Source organism: Psittacula echo (genome assembly GCF_963264785.1).
Source record: "Psittacula echo genome assembly, chromosome: 2".
In the NCBI taxonomy this organism is placed as follows: domain Eukaryota; kingdom Metazoa; phylum Chordata; class Aves; order Psittaciformes; family Psittacidae; genus Psittacula; species Psittacula echo.
Genome location: NC_137737.1, coordinates 30,374,710 through 30,393,389, shown reverse-complemented (window position 1 = coordinate 30,393,389; position 18,680 = coordinate 30,374,710). Strand labels below are relative to the sequence as shown.

The 18,680-nt window shown below is 38.4% G+C and overlaps 1 protein-coding gene across 7 annotated transcripts in view; it reads right to left on the bottom strand.

The window, feature by feature from the left end:
- Window positions 1-826: 826 nt before the first annotated feature.
- The window catches only part of ETV1 (ETS variant transcription factor 1), a gene marked incomplete at both ends in the record, with an annotated part of 62,644 nt that continues 44,790 nt past the window's right edge, over window positions 827-18,680 (bottom strand). For 6 of the 7 annotated variants that reach the window (XM_080611715.1, XM_080611717.1, XM_080611716.1 and 3 more), the window contains 5 exons: window positions 827-1,048; window positions 3,541-3,642; window positions 7,343-7,512; window positions 10,612-10,680; window positions 13,034-13,129. In XM_080611715.1, the coding sequence (XP_080467841.1) occupies window positions 827-1,048; window positions 3,541-3,642; window positions 7,343-7,512; window positions 10,612-10,680; window positions 13,034-13,129 (659 nt within the window). The remainder of the gene's footprint in view (window positions 1,049-3,540; window positions 3,643-7,342; window positions 7,513-10,611; window positions 10,681-13,033; window positions 13,130-18,680) is intronic. The other variant, XM_080611718.1, reaches the window with a different exon arrangement.

Genomic DNA, 18,680 nt, shown 5'->3' with positions numbered 1-18,680 from the left:
ATCATCAGAAAGCCTACCACATGTAATTATTACCCTCAAATGGATCTTGAAAGGTCTAAGCCATAGCATAGTCCATATGTATAGCAACATGGCACCAGATACAGCATGCGGCTTCAAGTCTGACGTCAGAGATTTTGCTGCTTGGTCACTGTACTTACGGCCACTTGGTCATTAAATAAGAGTTGTTTGGAGTCATACAACTTTTCTAGGAGTGCATAAAAAAAAAAAAAGGCAAAAAAAAAGAAAATAACAAAAAAGGGGGGGGGGAATAAAAACTCTTGAGATAGATGTTGTTTTCAGAGGCAAGGTGCAAGGTCTGCCACTGCAAGCTTCTAAATTAAATGCTGTGGTATATGCTTTGCTTCTCTTTTATAACAGCAGAAAAGACAATTAAGAATGGCAAGAAACAAATGCCCTAGGCATGCTGTGCTGATATCATCATCAAGTGGTTATTTTGCACAATGAGAATTAACTGTACTACGGATACCCAGAGAAAAGATGTACAATATCTTATGCTGATATGAAACAAAACAGACATGATATAGCTTTTTTGTACTTAAAATTTGTATGTTCCCTTCCCAAACTTAAGTAAAAAGCAAACCCACCCTTTTCCTCCTGTTACATAGTATAACATTTAGGTTCCAACCCTCCCCTTTCAAATAAAGTGCGCTGTCCATGGCAGACCATAGGAGTAATGCAACAGGAAAAGCCCCTTTTAGTGTACTATTTAAAAAACAAACTGAAGTCGATTTAGCTTTCCTCTGGGTCTTGTGAAAGAGGAGAAGCCTAAGGGAGGGGTGAAACATCCCCTTCACTGTCACTGTTGTTAATAGACATAGCCTTCGTTATAAGGGTGGGTGTTACAGCAGCCACCGTCCTGCATGTAGACCATGCTCTCGTCAAAGTGGGAGAGAGGCACAGTGTCCTCCTCATTGATGTGGCGCTCCATGTCAGTCTTCAGTAAGGGGCGCTGGTTGTCTGGAAAAGCCATGGAGAAAAGCGCTTCAGGGTCGCAAACAAACTTGTAGACGTATCTTTCTCCAGCCACCTGAGGACAAAAGAAGGGAGAAAAAGGTGCAGCGTAAGACCTCGTGGTTTTACAACTCCAAGTTCAACAGTGTTGTGATGAACCCACCTTCATTATGCAATTAATAAGGTGACAGCAGAACTGGTAAGGCAATGACCTAGTAAGACAACAGGGATCTGCAGGAGCAGACTGTGCAGAATGCTCGATTTTGCCACACGTGATATCCTGTTGGAAGACGGACTAGGTATTCTACTTCTAAACACTTGTTTGCAATCATTTCCTATACTTAACCACAAATGGAACTGTTCTTACTGGAAAATGTAAACAAATTGTCACTATAGTGGCAAAATAAAATTACTAAGTCCAACATGCTGTGTGCAAAGTGGAAAAAAGAATCACATTGCATGATAAGAGATCTGAATTTCACTTTACATAGATTGATTCATACTTACGCATAAAAGCACTTAAGTTATAGTGCATGCTGATTGTACAGGGACAGTGTAAGCAAATATGTAGGCTAATATGTACTTAGCAATTGCTCATGCAAAGCTGGGACATTTGGATTTGCTTACAGAGGCACAATTTGCCCAAGGATCCTACAGTTTCCCCTTATTCAGAAATAGCACCAAATGTCTGTGCTGCATCTTCCTGAAAGTTAAACCATGATAAAAACAATACAGGTCTTATTAAAAAAACAAAACAAAAAACCCAAACAAAAACTAAATCTGCATGCTCATGGAGTATCAAGATTATTTTAAAATAAAGGTTATATTGTCTGCTTCTTGCAATTCTAGCTAGCACAGCATTGGAAGTGAGTGAATGAAGGTGGCAGAAGTGCTGCAAACTTAAATCTATTCTTATTGGTGCAAAACAGTCTGAAGCACCTCCTCAAATTTTCAGCTAATTTAGTCTACAAATAATGTAACATTTTAGTAGAGGCTTTATCTGTAGTAGAATTTTTTTTAACAAAGGCATGTCAGGAAGCTTGACAAACTGATGGCTGCATTCAGAAACTGGGCATTTGCATTACCTGTTGTCACTTGTAAACTTAAAAGGGGAAATATGCGCATATAAACCTTGCAGTAAAGAAACCCACTGTGAATCTACAACCACCATTACTTTCTAACATACACTAATTGGCCAGATAGGGTGACCCCAGGGCAAACCTCAAGCATTGCTATGTTGGCAAAATAAGAATCCAAACTACCTTTTAAAATGTGTGGTTAATACATTCATGTAGATAGTAAAGTAGTTTAAGAAGTAGTCAGCTAGGTGTCAGAAGAATTTGTAAACTTTCCATACGGAATGAATGCGTGGGTTGGGAAGCATTGTCAGCCTTATGGTATTCCCATCCCCACATTTTTCAACTTGTTTCACTCTGCTACTTCTTGCCTCTATGCTGCCTTTGAACTGTGCTCGCACAACTGTCTATGCAGCCGAGCAGTAATGTGCTACGAGGAACCGCTCTGCCTGAACACTGCCCAGCAAAATCAAGCATTTCTGCTTCTCCTGACCAGACCTAGTCTCCAATCCACTTTACAGAGACTCAATGCAGTTATGTGACACATAAAAATAGACGGGGCGCTGTGCAACTGAAGTACCATAAACCAATACCAGGTCAGACTGTTGTTCAAGTTGACTCCTGGATAGTGAAAAAGGAGAGCACTACAACGACTCCATAATCAAAGCAAAAAAAATTGTAACAGGCAATTCCAAATGAAGACTTCATAAAACCTACAGGAAAAATTGCCCAGTAACTTGAGCAGAGACCATTGTTTCCATTCAGGGCAAACAGCAAGTTCAAACATGTTACTCATCACGGGTCACAAAACTAATATGAAAATATATGAATCAAGCACAAGGTGTTCGTTATAATCTTTGATCACACCTGCCAGTTTTGTAGATGCAGCAGAGAGGTCTCTCCTATTGATTTCTCAATCTACATAGTACTACATAGCAAGATTTAAAAACATACATGCAAATCAGCAAGCCACAGTAGAAGGACGAGTTCAATACTGTCAGCAAGACCAGACTGTTATATATAAATTATTGTTAAATATTTCTCATAGTTCAGCCTATTATAAAATATTACAACAAAATTGGTAAAATATTAAAGTATTTTGTATGTCAATAGGTATCATTTTTCTCCCCTATCTTGCACTTACCAAAGTACCCAAGTGCTGGGCAGCTAATTTAGATCTGCAAAAGATTATTCATACCATACTCTACTGTTTCCCTTTCCCAGGTGTCAGGAAGCTCTTTTGGATATTTCTGAATATCACCTCTTTCTCTATAATAATTTCGTGCATTGTGTGAACTAAAACAACAGACATTTTTTATCTAGAAAAAAAAATCTTGATGCATATCCTGGACCTGCTAAGTAAAAAAAACTTAGTGTTTGCCTAAATAGATGCAAAACGTGCATAAGCAATGCAGTTACAAGTACTCCTAATAAGCTGAGTTGTGGATTAACATGCAACACTGGTGAAATTTAATACAAATTAGCTACTCACCTTTTGCATGATTCCCTTTTCATAATAATAGCGAAGTGATCGGCTAAGTTTATCATAGTTCATAGCTGGCCTATTTTTCTGAATCCCCCAGCGACGTGCAACCTGCCACAAAAATGGATTAGCATTGATTCATTAAATGCATTTAACAAGCAGATCTTATAATCAGATACTTTATTTGGGGATGGAAGAAGGGGAACCCTGCAGGTGCAAGGAATAAACACAAGAGAAAAGGTTGCCACGACCTGAATTTCCCATATACTACTATGCTTTTTAATTGGACACAGAGTCATCCACTAAACTTGAAGCAGACTTACTTATTTGTAAATATGGTAGAGGATTGGGGGGGTGGATGTTGTGCTTGTGTTTTAATAGAGAAAATCAATGAGAATATAAAGCCATATAAAGAGATTATAGACAAAAAATATTTACCAAGTTCCACCAGAAAATTTTCATAAAAGATGCAATCTGTTCTTTAGGTTGATACTGTGGGCAATTTTACTATTCCTGTGATGTCCTTGATGTCAGAAGACCAAGTTACACGAAACACACATGCATACACACTTAATTCATGAACTAATATAGACTGTACTTGGAATGACAGCCATAGTGAGACTAATAGGAGATGCAAGTCTAACGCCAACTCCCAGTTTTAAATATTACTTTGGCAAAGAAAGCGATTTACCACAGGAGGTGGGGTAATCACTTGGAAGAACTATATGGTAGCATGAAAAATGGGACAGAAACTTCATAGTTGCAGTTGTATAATTTCCCTTAAAAAATAAGAATAAAAAGGGAGCTGCAAGCAACTCCTGAAGCCACTCCATAGAGAACAATATGACTTATGATTTCTACTTGCCTTTACACTTCCTGTTTTCTCACCAAAGGTAGTTTTGGACAAAGAGACCTTTGGTTTAAAGAGCTTAACTGCTTATTCCCCACCTGAAACTAGAATTGGCTGTTGGTGACATTTCAGTTATCGGCTGTACAAATTACTATCATGTCACCAGAGGGAAAAAAAAGTCAGAGCTGATGAACTCTTTAAAGCACATTTTATAAAAATGTTTGATATGCATACAGCTCTGGAAAAAGGAGATAATAGCCAAGCAGCTTCTCTGCAGAGTGCTCTACAAAACCTTCCCACAGGTGTCTGCAGCCTTTTGATGCAAACCACAGACAACATGCAGCACTGAGAACTGAAGGAGACTAAATAACAACAGCAAAATCCATGACTTTGATCTCCATCTGGACAATAATTTTCAAAATTTCTTTTGAAAGCATTATTTCCTTTCAGTGGTGCAGCTTTTCAGGCTTATGTTAATTATCAAGGCCCTGCTAACTCCAGCTATGCTATAGCTGTATTGAAACATACCTCAAATCCTGTCAATTTATTCCAGCTGTAAATTTGGCCTAGATGCATAACCTTGATTTGCCTACTCATCTTTATAACATATGCCTACATCATTCTTTGTTTATCCTATCAAGGTTTTTTTTTCTGTATTAATCAGAGTCCTGAAAGTCCACAACACGACAGGCTTGCATGATAAATCAATACACAGTGAAGACAACTAACAACAAAATAATGGTTTAGAATATGCGATACTGTGTGGTATTTTGACATCCCTAAATAAGCAAGCAGGTCCAGACACAGTCTTGGTAAGCAAATCTTCCTATCCCTGAATGGCACAGAGTAAGACTTCATAAATGCTGTGGAAGGCCTTCAGGTTTCTAGCCTTCCATCCCACCTTCCTGCTGAAGGTTGCTGTTCCTGTGACAAAGCAGCATAAATGGACCTACGCCTAATTTTTAGCTCCACAGTCTGCAGCTACCTACTTTCTGAATGAACTATAGTGCTCAAGGAGATAATACATATTCATTTTTGTTGTCACCCTTTCTACAAGGGCACAAACCTCCAAAAAGAGATGGGATGGAAAGGTAATGTCATTAACATCCTAACCTGCCACAGCTGAATCAACAGTCTCTTTGACTTCCCTTCAATTTACAACTGGCAACCAACAGAAGTGAGCAACTTCCTGCTGGCTATTCTTATTTTAATTGACAGTTGCTGTCAGATCCATGACATTCATATGAAAACAACTTAGGTCCCTTTGTACTCTCTAAGAACATACAGAAGTGAGGTACGTTTCAAGTAGCCTGCCTCCTCCAGATCTGGGATGTAGTGCTGCTCAGAAACACAAAGCAACTGCTACAAAGTCAAACAAGCAGATGATCTGATTAACTTAAATCAGAATATCCAGCTCTTCAGGGAATTACACAATAAGGAAAACCTTAGGGGTTTGTTTTGGTACTTTCCATTCCTGAGCTAATAAAATCTATAAAGTTTTTGCACCATCTGCTGGAAACCATTTTTCAATGAAATTCTTCAGTCTTGAAAAACTTTGAACTTACGTTACAGACAAAACAAAAATGGTAAAAAATACTGAGAAGGAGGTAAAATTAGATACCTCATTCACCGAGCTCACACAAAAGCCTTTCCAAAGATTTCACTCTGTTCTGGGCCTGGTCACACGACTAAGAAGACCATGGAGGATGCTAAGGCTGCAGTCTTGCCAGCAAAGTTTTGATAGGTAATCAACTAAGACTGTTCTGTGGTTAAATCCTCAGATGCACAATGCCAGGATCTGCCACAGTGACTATCACTAGCACGGGGGATGCACAGACAAATGAGAGCCAGCACACAGGTGCTTCCAGCAACCTCCTCTCTGCTAGACCATGTCAGGAAGGAAATGGCCATCAGTCCTGTTGCCATTCCCAACTACTCTATCATCCCCTTAGGGGCTGTTGGCACATGGTGTAACTTAAATGCAAGAAAGCTTTCAGACTGCTTATGCCAGCAGATGCATGGCAAACGGCAGAAATAGCTGGTGGAACACACAAGTAGCCTTACACCCCCTAACATTCCTACTCAGCTGTAGCTCAGAGGGGATCCTGAAAGACAATTTGCTGCAGTCTCCTCTATTACCCAAACCTGTCCAAGGTGCAAAAAACTAAACCAGAATGATACTACTTTTTGACAACCCTAATCAAATTATCCAAATCAGTATTACAATGAAATTCACAAGCACATGCTTTTCCAACAGTTTCCATGGCTGTTTAGATCACAGGATAGATAATGTAATGTTACCTAGTCCAAAAAAGCTTATGTAATAAAATGTGCAATTTATTCCTGTTTATCACACAAGTGAAGTAACTCATGCTTCAGCAAATGTTCATGAATACAAGTAATTTTAGCAAGTCCTTCATGGTTTAGGAGAGCATGACTGTTTGCAAGCCTAGGATCTAAGCATGCACTAAACAACCTAATGATACAGATAAGCAGAAAGACTGAAGAAGACTCTAAGAAGAGGAGAGTTCATATAATTTTGATGGGATTTTACTGCCTGAAAATCTTAATCTCCTAAAAGTTCCATGTTCCCACAGTTTCATATTGAAAAATATTTGGTGTCGAAAGACTATTCAGGGACAAGTTGTCAAAGGATTTTGGAACACAGCTATTCATGATGTGGTTCTGATAAATCCAGGCCTCACAATTTATGCCGAGTATTTTGTAACTCCAGCACTTGCAGTATTTTTATTATTTTGTGGGACCAGGAATCCAGTTTATGCTTAACCATGACTCTGTCCTAACTGAAATACTTCCCTTGTCAGTCCTTTCCATCATCAACTTTCCAGAGTGCTACTGAAGCAAAGTATTGAAGAAAAACAAGGCCTAAGTCTGAAGGAGCACTATTACATTTGCAGGATCGGGCAGTGGATGTCAGGGCATGCTGCCTAGCTAACCTACCTCCTCCGGCTCAATCAGCTTGAATTCCATGCCTCGGCCAGTCCATGCTATGAAGTGAGAGTTTGATGGGTCATCAAGAAGAGCTACCAAGAACTGCCACAGCTGCAGCGAGCCTCGCCGTTGATATGTAGGTCCCTCACGGTACATGCCTGGCTCCTGTTTGACATCACCTATACAGAACAGCAACAGCATTTGATGAGCAATGCGCAAAATGCATCAGCACTCTGCTCATCAGATAAACCAGCAAAGCAATTACTGGGGTTAATAAAACAGAGGGAAAGGATTCTCATTACCCAGACACCCACAAATGCAACATTCCCCTACCTGCTGCTAAACACTCTTAAAATAACATATTAAAATACCAAAAAGTACCTAAATTCAGTCATGATTTATGGAAGTCTCCCTAAGTCTATCGCTATTTATTTCAGATATGTGCAAGTCTTGCCTGCAAACCATTTTGCAACATTCTCTATCTGTAAGAGCACAAACTATTTTTGTAAGCAACTCTGATGTCTTAAGAACTGCATTTGTGTACTACACTTCACACAAGTCCCAGTTTTGGAAATGTAATGTATGCTTCATAAAGCTGCAAAACCCTATTGAGAGAAACTTCTTTTGCATGCAAATGCTTCTAAGGAAAATTTGACAAAGTATTTGACTTGGACTTAAACAGCATGTGCTTTATGTATAGGTATGCAAATCCTGCAGATATGTGAGCTTCTCTGTGGCATACTGGACTTGCATATAAACACACGTTACTTTTACTCATATCTACATATTAGATTATTATTCGTCCTGAAAAGCAGTAAGTTAATTTTTCTAAAATTTCAAGTTCAGAGGAAGCTTTTAAAAAACAATCATATGCTGCTAGCTGTTCCACAAACTGCCAATGAAAAACCATCCTTCTACATCCATACTGTGTCTCTGCTGTTTTTGAATCATATTCATACTACACAACTCATGCAAACAAAAACCAGCTGAAAAGCCTGATGCTGAAGCAGAGAGTACTTTTTTTTCTACACACTTTGACAGCAATTCATGATATGCTGGTAAATCCCCTCAGTTCAACTAACAGAACAGCAACACCCCCCCAGTAAGCAGTGTGACCTGTTTAATATGGAATGCCACGATTTCACATTTGACCACAACATTAAAGTGCTCTGATGGCCATTAAGGAATAGCTTCATGTAGTGAAAGAAAGAATAATAATATTAAAAATGGAGCACTTCCTTTTGTAATCCGGAAAGAAAATTGAGTCAATAGCTGTGGAAAACTAATAAATCACCACTAAGCTTTCTGGTTTATGTGAGGCTCAAGTTCCAGTCCTGAAAGGCCTTCTTCTTCAAGGACAGAATTTTTTCAATGATAGCTGAGCAATGCACAAATAGCAGGTGCTGTATTACAGAGGATCAGATTCTTTGCCTGTGCTGATCTTTGATTTCAAATGAAGCAGCTGAGAATTTGCTTCTGAAACATCAAGACTACTCCTGAGCTTATTCCACTTTTGCTTTAATGGCCAAAACATGATGATACATCTGCTATTTTTTCCTCAAAAGTCCTCTTGCTACTAGTATAAACATAACTATTTGTGACACAACATCTGTCTTCTAGAGTACAAGGTGTTCTCTCAATGGACGGTCATAGAAGCTAGCAGCAGACTACTTACTTTGCAAGCACTCAGATATTTCCAAACATTCATTTCTTTCTTTTACTTTATTTTTATTATTGGTTTTCCATTTTCATTCCCTTCCCTGTACAAAACCCAAACAAACAAAAAGGATTTTCAAGACAGACATAGACAAATGCTACTCCTAGAGAGTTTTAACTTCTTGCAGTACAAAATCTGATCCCATTCCCATAAATGTAAATATGAATTTTCCATTGGTACTGAAGAAAGATCGGGTCCACAATCATTTCTGGTGGAGGAAAAAGGCTGACAAGATGTGCTTAAAAAAGGAAAACTAAAAACTAAACCAAAACCAACATACATTCCAAAGCCAGAGTATAAAGTAGACATTCAATAAAACACCCTTTCAGTGAATGTGTCAATCCAGTGACAATGTAATACCAGATTGAGCAATTTTCAGTTAGGTATAGCGTTATTTAAAATCCTTTATTTATTTCTTGCTATTCCTTTGCTATTCTTGTAACCCTGAAATGCACATGGTATCTCCTTTTGAGGAATGTGTAATTCTTCAGCTTACTTTCATTTTAGAGTCTCTCATTCTTCAGCAAACACAACAAATGCTGCTAGACACGCATCAGTTTTTTAATCCATATAAGTGATTCTCTGGGAAAAACAATCAAAATAAAGCAGGACAAAAACCCCAAGAGTTTTCCAGCTCTACTTTTAGCTATGGTCAGAAAGCTGTTCACAAGTTTGTCAGAAAGCTGTTCACAAGTTTATCAGAAAGTATCTAATCCTTCCTGCTAAAATAAATAAAGCTGGACAGACATATACTAACAAAAAGAAGCCAATCTATCAAATTTAAGTAATTGGTCTCCAAATTACTTCCCAAAGTTGCAGACTAACAGAGTCACTGGCAAGAAATACTGAATCCATCTACTTTGTCTATAATGAAATATTTCTGAAATCTACTGAGTTACACCAAGAAACTGATTTTACATCAGAGTAACTGAGGATAATTTGGGCCATTTATTTTAATTGACCTCAGAATCCCTCTTGAAAAAAAAAATAAAAATCTGTTGTAATGGGTAGCATTGTGAAAAGATCATTGATTTGTTATCAATCCCACTGAAAAATAAAACACTAGTACAATGTTTAACCTAGTGCAAATACATTGACACAAACACAAAACTGCCCTATACACTCACTCCCCACTATTCATCACTTCACAGACAGCGAGACAAGAGGCTTAATCCTCAGTAAAACCAAAGCTGCTTCTTTCTGTGATGTTTTGTTAATTGTAAGAACAGCTTTCATTAAATCTCAAACAAGTGGTATGTGATCACCAGTGCAATGGAAATCCTGCTATTACTTCACAGCAGTGCAGGAACTGAACTCCTCTGCCACAACTCTGGATACAGCATCTTTTGCTGGCAAAAGTCGAACAACATCCTATTGAAGAGAAGACTTTGGTTTCCAGAGACAAAGGTCAGCTTTGGTTGGGCGCACTGCAAATGGTGTGTTAAAGAATCCTAAATTGGAATGTTACCAAGGTTTTTTGATCAGCAACAGAGAAAAGTCCCTCATCTCTTCCTTTTTCATCTCCCCACACAAGAAAAAGAGAGAGATGTGTCATACATACCATCAAACTTCTCTGGAACAACGCAAGTGTCATCGTAAAACTGCCTAGGTCCTTTTTCATACATACAGCCTGTAAGTTAAAGAAAGAGAGGTGTTTATATAAAAGATGCATGGAGAAAGAAATCACAGGCTTAAAGCCAGAGGGAACACTAAGTCATAGAGGAATCAGATTAATATCCCACATCCTTTACACACCGCCCTATCGCAACATTTTGGCCACAGTACAGGGGTGTTTAATTAATGTGCACATTCCCAAAAGACTGTTAATCTCCACCTGCAAAAATGAAAAAGCACCCATTTTTCTCTATGATTTTTTCCAAAATGTTTGTTTCGTTTCCTGTTTTAACTAGTATGGCTTTGACTTTTAACCGTTAGTTCCTGCAGGTCTTCTCTCTGCAAGACTAAAAAAGTCCTGCTTGGTATTTCCTCCTCACACTCACAGAAGTCACACCCTGTCTTGATGTTTATTCCAATTAAGCTTACTCTGTAAAATTTAATTTGTTGTTAAAAGACACTCTCTGCAACCCTGCATTATTTCTAGCACTCTCTTCAGTACACACTCCCACTTTTCAGTATTATTTTAATGCTCTGGTTAACCAGAACTGCATGTGAGTTTTCAGCCTCACCAGTGCTACTTAGCAAGACAAAACATCTCCTCCTGTCCTGCCACCCTATGACCCTCCTTTTGGCTGTGCAAATATTACAGAAGGCTTTTCTGCCATATGGTTGCAATGTTTGGTTGGGCTGGTTTCCCACTGTGAAGCCTAGGAGGAGGAGGCCCATCTCAAAATCATTTTTTCCAGTATACTGTTTCCTGGTTCCATAGGCCTGGTCTACATTCAAGCATATTAAAAAACCATCTTGTTTAATGTGCCCAGATTACCAAACAATTCAAACTGCTTTGTGTGCTGCCCTGTCCTGCCTGTTATTTACCACTCTGCCTATCTCTGCGCCATAAAGTTATCTATTAACTTTGTTCCCTATCTTTACTGAAAATGTTGAATAGCAACACTCCCGATATCAATTCCTACAGAACTATAATAGAAACAATCCATTCAGAGATGATTGCCCAGTGACAGCCACTTTTAGATCTGTCAGTTGGCCAGGTCTTAATGTATTTAATGTGTACTTTATTGATACTGTTTTGTGCTAACTTCTTAATCAGAATGTAATGCAGTGGCAAACTGAATGCCATAAAAAGTCTAAGTATACGATACAAGTATCTTTATCAATCAAATGTTTAATCTCAGCAAAGAGTAGAATCAGATCTGACATGACCTTTACTCCATAAAATCATGTTGACTGATCTCCAAATACAAAACCCACATATTTATCAAACATCACTGCTTTTTCTACATCATTCATAACATTTTCACCACCACCTACGAGTGCATAACATGGCTAAGATAGGGGAAAAACAATCTGTGCTGTGATTAAAACTCAAATCTGTTGACCTTAGACCTGCAGTTTGTGGATCTTTCCCTGATGCCTTTCACCTCCCTTATCAAACTTCTATACTTCATGTAATTTCATACACCAAGACTGTTATAAACTTCCATCCCGTTTCACCCTCCTTGTTAAACACTACTTTGTATTTTTATTTCTGCCTTTATTCCACCCCAGAAGCAGTTGGGCTTTTAGCCAGATCTGTTATCTTTCCAGTTGTGAATGAAGTCTTACTAGAGAACTCTGATTCATATATCTGCCTGAATTCTCATTAATCTGAAAACCAATTCCCCTCATGTTTGTGAAATTTGCCCCATGGAAGAAAAACAAACAAACCTTAAACAAGCAAACAAAAAATACTATATTGGGAAGAAAGATACACCAAAGCAGGGGAGTGGAGGGTACCACTTCTCTTTCAGTAGTTATTTTTAATTAGTTCTGTTGGCCTTCTGATTTTTAATACATGTAAAGTGCTTTTAACTCAGAATTATTAATTCTGACAATGATCTCAGCTCTGCCCTACTGAAGTCACTGAGAGTTTTGATATGTATCACATGGCTGTACAATTTGGCCTAAGCAGCACCAAAACACTGCAAAAATCGTAACAGAAGGAAAAGCCAAAAACTGTCACTGAATTTGAAGTATAAAATGGATTACTCAACAGTTAACTGAGCCTGTCACACCACTAGCCTGGAAAATATCACTTGACCAGAATGGATGAAATGGACAAATTTTTAAGTGTCTGTTCCTTTCAACTGCTAGAAGCCTTGAAAAGCAGAATGAGTAAATTCTTAAAAAAATTGCTTCTACCCTGATCAACCTGTGGCACTAAAAGAAGCAACAAAAAAATATCAGTTCACCAGAAACTCAAAACTGGGAAGGGAAAGAAAGATGATGTGAGTCTTCCCAGCAGCAGAATTAAACCAATGAACCCCAAATCCCTCCAGGCTTTTTAATTTTTTACATTTCTCTCACACAAAAGCAATACATAATAGAAAACTTAACTTCTGTTCTGTTTGGGTGAGCCAGGAAGCCTTCTTGCCTCATGTAAATGGAATGGCAGCTAGGCACTTCTGAAAGAAGACGACAATACTAATCAAAAGACTGTCTGTAATTAAAAGTGTGCAGGTTATCAATGAGACAGGCTGCAGGCAGAAGAGCAACAAAAACGATGCAAGTTACAGCAAGGGGAAACCTGTCAACACACCGTTAGCATTTCAGAGCAGCATGAACAAGGCATGGCAGAAGAAGAAATCATAACGTGAGGATCACAGATCCCATCTAATTTCGGCACTTGAACTCGAACCTTTACTGTAATCAACGTTGCTAAAAGCTGACTCCCATGACCATTCACAGACCGAAAAATCCACAGAAGTCTACTAATATTTTAAACCCTGTACTTGTGTTTCTATGTAACTAATGTGACCTAACATTTTTAATCAATTACACAGAAAAGGCTGCCTGTCACTGGAGACTTACAAACTCTACATTAACACAAGGAATGTCAGAGGGACTTTTAAGTAGGATATTGATTTTTAGAATCTGTTTAAGAATTTAAAGGGTTAATGAAATTTTCTGCTATTGCTAATAATTTAATCTAGGAATTCAGATGCATCTATTTTACTCTCCACTCGTACACCCTTAAACAAGAAAAAGGCACACACCCCAAAAAAAATTACAGTGCACATTCTGAGTAACACAGACATTTATTTGCCATTCCCCACCTTTACTCAAATCTGCAAGAATAATTAGAAAAAACAAACAGAACTAATGAAGATTGTGTACTTGAAATGTCTTTCCATTTTTAACCCATGTCTTGCACCATACCCAAGTAGCTACATCCTGTGCACTGGGACTTGCAAACAGAAATACGTCATAAATGTTTGCTCTTCTAGACTACGTTTAAACCACTTCTTGGATATCAAAAGTCCTGCTTAACAAAGTCTATTTCATCTTGTGATAAACTCCTACCCTAAGCTATGCAATCTGTTACCAGTAACTTGTAACTCTTAAAGAGATGCAAACAGAGGTCGAAAGAGCAGACGCTATTTTTCCAACACTGCCTACAGACTCTTTCAGACTGTGATTCCAAATTTCACTGTTCACTGACTGATGATGAGTATCAAAGATCTGGCAGGATAAGAAAATGAGGTTTTACACTGACTTCACAAAACAAGTGAAATATGGGGCAGTAATAATAAGTTTCCTCTAACAGTCCACGGTCTCTTCCACATCTGTGCTGAACTCTTCATTACCTCCTCTCTTGATGAAACACCCAGTGCCTGCCTCCTCAGGCCCCAAGAATCTCTAACGTCTCAGGCAGCTATTCTGAGCAACCAGAGGAATAAGTGATTCAGTGATCATGCGAGTCAAGCATAGCTCTGTAGACTAGAAGTCAAGGCTGTTAAGTAGCGGTTCACCTGCAAGGAATCACTCATGTTAACAAGTAGATTAAATGTTAAGGAGAATGGAAAAATCTACGTAAAAAAAGAGGAAGTCGTAGAACTGAAACAGATGCTATTTTCTATTTTAGGTAAAAAAAATCACTAGTATTGGCAGCGAAACCCTTTTTGACTCATGAACTCCACTCTTGCAAAGTGATACAGCAGAGTACCCGGAATAAAGAATTATGCACACATCCACGAAGTTATGTTCTTAGCCAATTTGGGGTTTCATCTCCCATGCCTCTAAGTCAATTATAATTAACATCTGGAGTCTTTTTAAGGCAAGCATTGTTTGTACCAACATTACTTAATCTTCTGGTTAGCTTGTGCTTAAACAGCCCACAGAGGACCAAAAAATCCAGCAAGGAAGAGTTTATTTCTCGTAAAGTAACTACAGCCTTGTTATCCTAAAGTGCTATCAGTTAATTTATGACTATCAGAGTGGGTCAGACTCTAATCAAATTGTAGAAACATTTCCAAAGTGATTATTCAATCAAATTACTAACATGGTTAATTAGGAGCCATAAACATTGCTCTGAAGTTCATCAAAGTAATGACTTGCCCAGAAAAATTACTGCTAATTAAATTGCCTGCTGCTTTCATTTCTACCTTATCTAATAAAAAGACCAACCAATGAAATTTAGCATTGCAGTTTTAAATTGTACTAAATGCTTGACTAAGACCCAGAAGTATTTTTACAAGCTAAGCGGAGCTACTTCAAAAGAAAACATTTTAGTGCAGAAATTACAGAGCAATTATATGTTTTCTTCTCCTTAAAGCATTGTTTTAAGACAACAAATGAGATAGAAGTAGGCATAAAATACATCCAGGCCAGGATTTGAGTGTTTGAGGTGACTGATTCTATCACCTTTTAGTAATTTTTAGTCCTTGAAAAAACATGTGCTTGGATTAAGGACACAAAAGAAGCTTACTTCAGGCTTTTAAAGAAGTAATTCACATTTTAAATTTACATTATCTCAAGAACAGCAGAGTCTCTTTAAGAAAAGAAAAAAACCCAACCCTAACTAAAAACATGGACACATAAAAAAATTATTTATTTTTCTTTATTAATTTGAAATACTAAGAGGTCATTCTTCATTGCTTCTCTTGCTAACAGCAACACAGCAGTCATCTTAAAACAGTTAATATGTCCTTATATCATGTTGGTTTGAAAACATCTTTTCCCAGTAGGTGTTGTTTTAAAATTATGTGTAATCTAGACATTGCAGAAATGCCTTCTCATCTGGGACGGTCACACAGAAAAATACTGGAAGTAAGCTCTGCTCTGCCTTAATGAAAATACATCCAAGCAGAAAAAGCCCAAACAGACTTTCTCAGGACAAGAAAAATCTGCTACTGAATTTAGCAGGCACAGGTTCTAGGTTTCATTCTTGAATAAGACCCTTGAGGGGTCCCATGGTAAGGAAGCATTTCATATTATCATATCAGAATTTAAAGGGTTAGGTTGTCTTAGCCCTGTATAACTCAAAGTGGGTAAGGAATCTTTAAATCCTCTTTTCCAGTCGTGTTTCAGAGATAAGGACCAGGTTTCAAACCCACAATCACACCCTGCAGAGAGACAAGCAGAATTTCAGCTCACATCTCTAGCCAGGCAAGACACAGGGAAGACAAAGCTTCTGCAGGCAGCAGGATGAAGTGACTGTCTTCTGAATGAAACAGAGTAAAGCAAGAACTGGTAACCTGAACCAGTTTCTGACCTTACACAGCATTCCTAACTGAAGGACATGTTGTTACATTACACTCTACCTCTGAATTACTTTTTATTTCACTTTATCAACATCATCTGAAGATTTGGAGGCCCAAGGTATTGCGTTACATATGTGCATGTGCAGAGAGAGGGACTGGGAGACAGAGGCTTAGAAGGTGTGTACAATGCGAAACAGGGTGGGTGAAAAAGTCAAGCTACCTGCCTAGCCTTGCTATCTACGTGGCAGCTCAGGTGAATGCAACAGTGCACTGGTGAGTGACTGCCTTATGCAGTGAGCCTGCTAACAAGTCACCCAAATTCACCAAACACCTCAACTCGTGAAAATTTGCCTACTTCCCTACAGGTATAAAACAAAGATGACACTAAAACTGCAGTTTGTCCATTTATATAAACAGGCTTAAACATGTTGTGCCACTTGTCTTCCTACAAGCAAGAAATGCAGAATACAATACATGCAGATTCTTTCCTTTTGTGCTACGAGGCACAGAAGGGCATGCCCAAGCCCCTCAGATAGCTTGGACCCACCTAACTCCCACGTGCCACTCATACAGGTCAGCCTGATTCTGTGCCACACACTGTGAGTATGCCAGTCCTCCCCTTGGTGCCTTGCAGAGTTCTGTGTCTACTTGAGCGATACAAGCATTCCTCTGGAACATGGAGAAGTGGCTGGTGCAGTGGGAGAGATTTTTATCAAGTACAGAGCCAAACGTAGCCTTTTTAAAGTAAGATGTCCAAACTAGAACACATCATACTTTTGGCCTCAAAATTTAAAACATCACAATCACACAGCGAGTAACTTTTCTGTTTGTGGATTTCCAAGAATACTGACAAACTGTTTACAAAAGAGTGCTTCATCCACCGCTGAAATGCATTTAGCCTCCTGGTGGAAAGCAGCTGTTTACCACCACCAAGAAGCTCTGACCAGCTAAAGGGTGAATAGCAATACTGAAATCACTGAAAAAACAGATAAGGCTTTTTATGCAAGAAAGGCAATTCTTCAAACCAGATTGAAACAAGCAGCTAAGGTGGCACCAGGCATCCCGAAGAAAAATGCATGACCTGTGTTTTGCAGGGAGAATACCAAATGCTTCTTTTTGATCATGAAACTTATGATCTTGTAAACTGAAGAACACATTTAGATTAAAACTCGTATGTCTCTATTCAGAGAGGCATGCAGGTAGAAATACTAGAACTAATCAGCATTTCCCTGTACTGTGACTTCTGAAGCATATTTCACAACTCACATGCTGGTGGCTCAGGTTTTAGTTCAACCACCTTTAAAAGCACTATCCCCTCAGAATTATGTAATTACAGCAGAGATCTCCAAATCAGTAAAACCCCAGCAATACGAAAGTCAGCATTAAAATTTCATTAGCAGGTTCAGTATGAAAAATGTAAGTACACTGAAGTTACAGGGGTGAAAATTGTCACTATCATCTCTAAAAATCAATCTAAAAAATAAGTATTATTTTCCCAATTCATTATGCCATTTAAAACATTCAGAATGGAAGGTTTTGTTCATCATTTTGTTTGTCATCTGTCTTCATACCAGCAATTAGGGGAAAAGAAAAATAATCTATGAGAATGTGCACTCATAGATATACACAAAAAAAAAAAAACAACAACCCTAGATAAGTAGGATTTGTTTAGTTTAATTTCCTACATCTCACTTGACAAAAACCTACCGGAGAACTACATTTGGCCCCACCAGCTCGTGTCTAAGTGCAATTATTACACATATACAGAAAAAAAAAAAAAAAAAAAAAGCCAAAACCTTAAGCAAACAGCTTCCTTTCCACAACTTTGGGGTTTAGATCTATCACAACATCTAATGCATTTTCTGAGACCAGATGTCAACAGCCTGTCTAGGCGATGTGTAACTTTCTATGCAGCAGAACAGGAAAACAAAAGCTCATACATTCAGCTCTGAATTGAAATTCCACATGGAAGTGATCTTTTGAGCATACTTTAAAATCATGCATTTGCTTTTATTAACCTCAGTAACTGTAAAATATTTTAAACATCGCTTCCCTTTAAATTCAACAAAAGACAGCAGTATTTTCTCTGTTCCTTGCTCCTTTCGCTGGTAATCCTACTGCAAAAATGTCTGTGTTGCTTTTTCTCTCTCATCCCATCCCCTGCCTGTAAAATAGAAGTTGGACAAACACTGCACGGCTGAAGTGACATATTTGAATGGAATTCAGACCAACCAGTTCCTGTTTATGTTTCTGATTTGAGAATGTAGCCTTCTCATTCACTATACATTAGAAACACACCAAGGCCATAAATGGTGTCAGGTTTCAGGCAGGCAGGGCCAAGGAGCATTAATCATTACTTTAAGGCAACTGGCAACAGCAGCAGCTGAGGGAACACTACACCCTTCAGCTCCGCATAAATGGACATTCCAGGGTTTGGTGTGTGTGGGTTGGTTGTGTTTCCTTTTTTTTTTTT